The 8,412-nt window shown below is 34.2% G+C and overlaps 2 protein-coding genes across 3 annotated transcripts; one reads left to right on the top strand and one right to left on the bottom strand.

Annotated features, from left to right (window-relative positions):
* Positions 1-1,005: 1,005 nt before the first annotated feature.
* LOC111895257 (protein IQ-DOMAIN 3) lies at positions 1,006-2,970 on the top strand. Its single transcript, XM_023891346.3, has 6 exons — positions 1,006-1,242; positions 1,373-1,463; positions 1,556-1,798; positions 1,966-2,193; positions 2,299-2,418; positions 2,500-2,970. The coding sequence occupies exons 2-6, from the start codon at positions 1,389-1,391 to the stop codon at positions 2,821-2,823; spliced, it is 990 nt and encodes a 329-aa protein (XP_023747114.2). The 5' UTR covers positions 1,006-1,242; positions 1,373-1,388; the 3' UTR covers positions 2,824-2,970.
* Positions 2,971-3,668: 698 nt separating this feature from the next.
* Positions 3,669-7,242, bottom strand: LOC111895246 (pentatricopeptide repeat-containing protein At2g16880). Of its 2 annotated transcripts, XR_002851504.3 has the most exons (3): positions 4,864-7,242; positions 4,666-4,754; positions 3,669-4,034 (listed from the first exon to the last, which is right to left on the bottom strand). XR_002851504.3 is itself a non-coding variant. In XM_023891337.3 (2 exons), the coding sequence occupies exon 1, from the start codon at positions 7,207-7,209 to the stop codon at positions 4,891-4,893; it is 2,319 nt and encodes a 772-aa protein (XP_023747105.1). In that variant the 5' UTR covers positions 7,210-7,242; the 3' UTR covers positions 4,284-4,754; positions 4,864-4,890. The 2 variants fall into 2 exon arrangements, 1 of the variants encoding a protein (XP_023747105.1); XM_023891337.3 differs by lacking the exon at positions 3,669-4,034 and having other exon boundaries at positions 4,284-4,754.
* Positions 7,243-8,412: the final 1,170 nt, after the last annotated feature.

Raw genomic sequence — 8,412 nt, 5'->3', positions numbered from 1 at the left:
AATTCTTTTATAATCTCATTAGATTATAACTTATGGGAATCACGGTTATAAAATTAATTAAACTTTTATAATAAAAATTTATAATCCTTAATCAATTATTTTAAATAAGTCATTTTAAATAAATTATTAATTAAGAGATGTATCAAAATTTTAAAGTTATTATAACTTCAACTTTAACATATAATTAGAAAATGTAAACTTTAAATTTTGAAATGACTTGTCTAATATATCTACATGACACATGACATAATATTAATGACGAATTGTATTGGAATGACACTTGACAAAAGAATATTAAAACTATTCATTTATTATAATAAGAATTATAGTATCCCATGAGTTTTTCAATAACTAATTATATATATTTTTACCGATTGGCTCCGTAAGGGAGGTCCTAAGTTCAAAGTTCAAATGTAGGGAAGTGGCCCCCAAAAAGGAAGTCTCAAGTTCAAATCCAAGAGGATATAACTAGGAGTCGTATTCGAATCTTTTCAATCCATATATATATATATATATATATATATATATATATATATATATATATATATATATATATATATATATATATATATATATATATATATATATATATATATATATATATATATATATATATAAAAGAAGAGGGTACTTGAATTAAGAATATGATAGTTCCCATGAAGTTAAGAATCAGAAAGACAGACACCCTAATGTTGTTTCGCGTGGTTGTCATCTAGTTTTCAAAATTTTTTTGAATGGATCACCATTCCGATTTCAACCGTTAGTGTAATTTTTTTTTTTTTTTTCTATTAGGTGCAACATCTTGAAATATGAGTACAACAGCTATTTTAGATTTGTTTTGAATTTTTTTTTTATGCCACCACTACTTAAGGATTCTAGTTAGTGTCATCAAATTTTATTATGAAATTGTAGCTTCAATTTCTTTAAATTGTTGCTTAAAATACCCCTAGAAAGTAGAAACCATTGACATCCTCTCCTTCTCTTGGTTTAAAAATGGGCAACAATTGATGGTAATGCATGCTTTTTAATAAGAGTCGTCCAGTTTTTCCAATTATGGAAAGAGAGGTTATGGATACCACCTTTTTGGTTACCCAAAATAGCATTCCTCTTGCTATATCTTCCCCAATTCCTCCACCATTTTCATCATCCATCAACAATATTCATCTTCTCACACTCCAAAATCTTTCTGCAGCAACAGGGGTTTTCCTTGTCAAGGACTGAATCTTTTGGTTGTTGCAGCAGGTATTATTAACGATTTCAATATGTTCTTCCCCAATTCTCATATTATTTGATAAATGCTACGTATAACATTCACTTCAATATCTGTTTTTGGAATGGATTTGTGGATATTAATTTATAATATTTTTTGAAGACGATTTAAGGAGCAAATGGGAAAGAAGAGTTGGTTTTCCGCAGTCAGGAAAGTTATATCCACTTCTTATCTCAAGGAGAAGAAACATAAGGTTTGTATCTCTTTCTTTCACTTTCAACACGTTTTGCATGAAATAAATTCAATGAAATGCCAACAATCGTTAACACATTCCCATTGTGACAGAAATCCCATAATAAATCAAAATCAACCAAAAAATCATTCCATGGAAATCAAATGAGCTTGGATAGATCTTTATCTCTAACAAAAGCGCCAATAGTTAGCCCTCCCATTTACAACCCCCCCATTGATGAACCCGAGCTCAAACAACCCGAACATGAGCCCATGGATCAAGATTCATCCCCCCGTATCAAATCACAAGAAGATATCGCCGCCATCAAGATTCAAAAGGCTTATCGTGGATATCTGGTAAGTAATTATTCTCCTAGCAACCTCTAAGCTGGCTCACAATCAGATACACAGTATCTATCCACAACGACAACCTAATCCATATTGGAATTGAAACTTTCACACTGCAACTGTTGAGATTACTTGTACAAGTTTAAGTTGTGAATCTTGTAATACAAATTTTATAGGTAAGAAACGGTTCGAATCCTTTGAAGGCATGGAGGAGATTGAAAATGTATATGTATAGCCAGTCAGTGAAACGACAAGGTGTGTCCACTTTAAAGTCTATGCAAACAATGGCTCGTGTCCAGTCTCAGGCTCAAACCAGGAAGATTCGAATAGTTGAAGTCAGCGAGGCTCTCCGACAACAGCTCCATCAAAAGCGCATAAATAAGCTCAACAACTCCAAATCCTTAGTAAGTTGTCTTTTTTCAAACGCTCTATTGTAAATCCATTTATCATATAAAACTAAAAATAATGTTGCGACGGAAACGATAACATAAATTATTATTTTTCGTCAGGAGAGAAGCGGTTGGGATTTGAGCCCGAAATCTAAGGAACAAGTAGAAGAAAGTCTACGAAGGAAAAAGGAGGCTGTTGAAAGAAGAGAAAAAGTATTAGCTTATTCACACACTCATCAGGTATTACTCTAAAAGTTATGTATATATACATAGTCCCGATACATGAATTTGTTCTAAAGGTTTTTGGTTTTGTAAAAACAGCAAACATGGAGGAAGAACTTGAAAAAAACCAAGTGTGTAGACTGGGAATGGAATCGGTCAGCAAGCCGCCAATCACCGCCTTTCAAGGTGGTGGCTCAGCCAGCAAGATCGCAGTCAAAGGTGGTGGTTTTGTCAACAAAGTCCATGAAAGCCTGGTCTCCGATGTCAAAACCTGGTCCCACTCCGATGGTGTCAGGAAAGAAACGCGTACAAAATACAGGAGCTTTGGTGGGGTCAGCCAAGAAGCGGGTTGCAGTATCGGGTTCACCATCTTCTGTTGGGAAAAAGTCATTGGGTAGGACAAATACTAACACCAAAAGGTGAATGGAAGTTTGAAAATGGGAAGGTTGTTGTTGGTGATGTATGTTGTTGGAGAAAAGAAAAAAAATCTATATATAAATGTACTCGTGTTGTACAAGTATTTATGTATAAATGAAAAATGAAGAGCTCATATGATCAAAGATTTTGATACCACAATTATGTCCGTTGATTGTCTTGATTGGATAATATTCTAATTATAACATAAAATAATTACTCATCGTACAAATACAAATCTTCCACAACCTAAATGACAAAACGTTATTGAATCGCCACTTATTTGGTTGGCAAAACCTAGAATCAAAAAAAAAAAAAAACCAAAGCCGATGGGTTTAAATTTTTAAAAACCGAAAAATAGGTTTGGGTTCGGTTTTAGTACGTCAAACCGACCCAACCTATTGGGTTTGAGACCGACCCAACACGATATTATTACATGTTTTTCAAAGGGTAATATATGTCAAATGCGACAGGAGGTGGATTTTGATACTAAATTATACGAAATATATATTTTGTGTGTTGTTTTAGTGAAACCGAGATTACTACCCGGTTATTTGCTACTTGTTTTGTTTCTAAAAACTTGTTAAACTTTGGGAGTGTTTGGCTTAGCTTTTGAGAAGACAAAAATCCTTTTAAGAAAAGTTACAAAAAATTAGGTTTACCTAACTTTTCCAAAAAGTTCATTTTCCTTATATACAAAAGTAGCTTTTACAAGATTGTTGCTTTTATCTTTTAGCTTTTTATCTTTTCCTAAAAGATAAAACAAACACCCCCTTTGTTGTTCTTAAACTTGGTTGTTGTAAACTTTTAGCAACATACTTTTGATGTTGTGTCAGTGTGAAAATTGGTTTTTTTAGTTTCTTTAATCTAGGTTGTTAAATTTGTATTATTTTTTAAGTTATAAAGATTTGCTGAAAATAGGTTACAACCCAAAACCCACAGGTTTAAACCAAAACCCATCAATCCATGGGTTAAACCCAAAAACGACCAAAAACTAAACCTGACGGGTCCTAAAACCTAGAAACCGAAATACATGGGTTGGGTTCAGTTTTACAACATAACCGACCCAACCAGGTCCATGCTCAATTCTCAAACAATTTGAAAAAGTAAATTACAAAATTGGTCCCTGTGGTTTACCAAAACGTGCAGGTTCGGCCCATTTTTTTTCTCGCGCAGGGATGGTCTAAAATCGTAACTTTTGTGTAGAATTGGTCCCTCCACTGCCATCCAAAACAACCGTTAAGTCTTTCTCTTTATAAGACGGAGGCATTTTTGTCCTTTCAGGTATATATTCATTTTTTAATCTCACTTGTACTAATTTTGGGTCCTCACCCTTTTTACCCCTTTGCCCTGTATTATTTTTTTTGTTCACAAAGCTTTTCCAAATACATTTAAAGATATTTATTTGAATTAGCTTTTAATAATTTCTTGTTCACAAAACTTTTCTAGACTACTTTCCGATAAAAAAAAAATTATACAGCAATAACAATAACAGAATCCAGTCCCATAAGAATCTGGCAATGGGGACTGCTAGTCCGACTCTATTCCACATACAATAACAAGTTACAAAATGTTAAATAAAAATTACAAAATTTAATAATAAAAACAACATTCTATTTCCTATACCCACTGCATCCCTCCGAATGAAACTACAAGTAAATTCTTAAGTTTTTGGCATTTTATTTTTGTCATTTCACATTTTTAATGGTTCCAATTCTGATATAATGAAATTTTCTTGCATTATTTACCATTCAACCCCCTTCTCCCTAAAAAGGGCAACCTATCTATTCTTACATAGGCTATCTCAACCCATAAAAATTAAAAACGCATGATTCAAATAGAAAAAGGTACCTTCATGTTCAACGGTTGACTATTCAACTGGAATCAATGATTCCGAAGTAATCCATACACCATTCCTTGGATCCTCTGATGCAAAAATTCTGCAATGCAACCAGGAAACAAAACACAAAATAAGATAAATAACAAATTTGTAAAACTGAGTTGCATGGACTTGATAAAAAATGACATGTAATTACACTACAAATATACCTTGTTTGACTTTTTTTTTTACTACAATCAAACGACAGTTGACCTGATTTCTCTCTTCACAAGTGCACACATCAAATTAATACAAGTCGACTTCTTCAAAGCCACACCTTTCTCCAACACTTCACCAAAAACACACATTGCATCCCGATACTTTCCTTCACTACAAAGCCTATCGATATTTTCCGAATACCCCCCTGAACTTTCATCTAATTCCTCCACACCCCCACTAGAGTCCAAATCATCAAATCGCCCCCACTCAATCATCTTTTCCATCAAATCCTCCACCTCCTCATTCTTCCCACCATCATTAACCACACCAAGAACAGCATTATATGTATACCTATCAGGGCCAAGATTCTTTTCCTTCATTTCAAGAACAAGCTCTTTGACATCTTCAAATCTCCCCTCTTTACACAAACATGACACTAACGTGTTATAAGTTACTAAATCCACTGTTTTTCCATTTGAAACCCATGTATTGAAAAGAGTAAAAGCTTTTTCCACTAACCCTTTACTACAAAGCCCATGTAAAAGAATGTTACATGTATAAACATCTGGCTTAAACTTGTTCTTAACCATGTCATTATGGAACTGAATCGCCTTCTCAACATCCCCCTCCCAACAATACCCAAGAATAATTGTATTATATGTCTTTTCATCGGGAGATAAACCGTTTTCAAGAAGCTCATTTAACTTGGATATTGCTTTTTCCATTTTTCCCGATTTGCATAGCCCAAATATAACAGTGTTATATGTAATTACACTAGGAACAATCTCTTTATCCTTCATTTCATCCCAAAGATTCATACCCTTTTCAAAATTTTCATTCTTGAAGTACCCCATCATTAAAGTTCCATAGCTTACTTCATCGATTATATAACCTTGCTTTTTAGCATCTTTAAGAAACTCATATGCCTCGTCTAGCTTATTCTCTAGACACAAGGCATGGAGAATGGTATTGAGGGTAAAAGTGTCCATTTTTAAACGTCTCCCACTCATTTCTTTCATGATCTTTAATGCTTCTTTTAGATTACCAACTTTGGAATGACCTTTAATCAAAGTGTTATATGTTACACTATCTGGAGAAAATCCACTTGCTTCCATATCGTTTATTGTTTCAAGAACTTTATCCATATCACCTTCTCTACAATACCATTTTATAAGTATATTGTAAGTTACCTCGTTCCTTTTTATTCCTCTTTCACTCATCAAATCAAGAAACTTGATTGCTTCGGAACTTTTCTTACACTTAAAGCAACCATCTATCAATGTATTGTAAGTAATGATATCGGGGAATAATTTCAAATTCTCCATCTTGTTAATAAGTTTAATGGCTTCTTCAATCTTTTCCTCATCACAAAGTCCACTAACTAATGTGTTGTAAGTCCAAAGATCAGGCAAGAAGTTGTTTTGTGTCATGAGATCGAAGATATGAGTAGCTTCTGTCAGACACCCTTTCCTCTGACAATATCCATGAACTAAAGTGTTATAAGTGTTGCGATTTGGAAATAAACCTTGATTCTTCATATCTAGAAGCAATTCCCTAACTTCGTTTAATCTGCCCTTCTTGCATAAAGCATTCAACAAAGTGTTATAGGTTACATTGTCAGGTAGACAGTTAGATTCTCTCATTTTTTTCATCAAATCCTTGGCATCGCCAAATTTGTTCTCTAAACAATAGCCATTGATCATGATATTGAACATATTCACATTGGGAACGACACCAAGTAGGATGGCATCGTTAATTACTTCTCTGGAATACAAAATGGAACGGGAGGATGAGTGTTTTACCAGAGAATTAAGCAATGTGTTGCAGGTAATGAGTTTAGGGCAAATCCTGAGTCTTTTCATCCTCCTAAACACAATCATGGCCAACTGAGGGTATCCCATCTTGACATAAGCACCAATAGCTGTGTCGTAAAGTGCTTTGGAGTGACGAGGGATGTCCCGCGTGGGGTGAAGGATGGACCGGAGGAGACGATGCCGCGTGTCGGCGCCGATGAAGCTAAGAAGGAGAGCTTTGGCATCGGACCATTTGTTGTGAGCAAATAGCGTTTGGAGCACCACGAATAACGACGGAAGAGTGGTGGGGGAGCCATTGACGAAATTAGGAGCGTGAGTTTGGGAGATTTTGAAGAAATTTAAGAGAGCCTGGGGGTTTGATTTAAGGGTTTTGGAGGAGATGATTGTGTGGATGATTCCAGGGGTCAAATATGGGATGAATTCGGAAATTGAAGAAGTGAGAGAGGTGGAAGGAGTGTTCGTGGCGAGGATTTTGGTTAGTGTTTCAGTGATTTCAGAAGGATTTAAGGGAGGTTTTGGGGGAGACGACGATGTGTTCATCATCACTGCGTTTGGGCAATTTTTGACGATTCAATACCGTATTAGCGTCCAAAATTTTTTAATTTTACAATTCGACACCCAAAGTTCAAATGATGTGGAAAGAGGTCACATTTTGCGACAATTTCTGTCTTTTGATTTTTGCTCGAGAAGAATTTTGAATTTTAAACACCTAGGAAACATGTCCAAAGAATGTATTTTAATAATTTGCATTGGAGAATTTATATATTTCCTATTTATCTTTCTATCCATATGAAAAAAATATAATTGTTTTAAAATATTATTAATTTTATTAAAATAGGACATTTATCTTAATTTCACATGAGTATGAAAATAAATAGAAAGAAAAGGCAAGAGCATATTTTTTATTTCTCTTTGCTTTGGTATTATTGTAAGGTTATGGTGTGTCTCCATGTCACCATAACATAAGAAGTTCGATTCTTCAGCGTTATATTAACATCATTTATACACCACTTAACATAATATTAACATCATTTCTACACCATTTACCGTAGAAAATACCAATCACTTCATCATCCCAAAGTTATGTTGTATTCTATGCAAATTGCCTTGTATATTGAAGAAGATCACACATGGCTTTAAACAAGGGCAAGCACGACAATTGCATAGGGCCCACTTTTTGTGGAACCCAAAACTTTTAATTTTTTTTATATATTATATACAAGTTGGCCCAATTAGTAACTGGAAGGTTCAACAATCATCGTTCGTCAGCCATGCACCAAAAGAAGACAAAAGTGAAGTCGATATCCAAAATCGCACAACCAATCGACCACCTCTGTGATTTACAGCGATTCAGCAGCGTGCAACACAACAACAATGTGCAACGCTTTTCAGGTAAAAGATTTCTACTTTTCTTTTTGTTCCAAGCCTTGAATCGAAATTGTCAAATCATATTATTAGTCTATAAGATTAGGTTTAATGTTTATCAGAAATCAGATTATTAGTCTATCAGATTATCCATGGATTGATTGTTTGAAGCACCAAATGATGGTAACATGAAGCCATGTGGAAGTGATAAAATAGAAGATCTTACCTCATGTTCCAAAATTACCCTTGATATAGACATGATGCTATTAAACTTTCATATGGAAATGTTGAAGGTGATAGTGGTAGATATATTTGCAAAAGTTACAATATATGATCCATTTAGTGTAATAGAATCCAAATAAAAAAAGGAGAAAGAAAAAC

Source organism: Lactuca sativa, chromosome 9 (genome assembly GCF_002870075.4).
Source record: "Lactuca sativa cultivar Salinas chromosome 9, Lsat_Salinas_v11, whole genome shotgun sequence".
In the NCBI taxonomy this organism is placed as follows: domain Eukaryota; kingdom Viridiplantae; phylum Streptophyta; class Magnoliopsida; order Asterales; family Asteraceae; genus Lactuca; species Lactuca sativa.
Note: the sequence above shows the minus strand (reverse complement) of the source record. Positions and strands in the feature narration are given on the sequence as shown.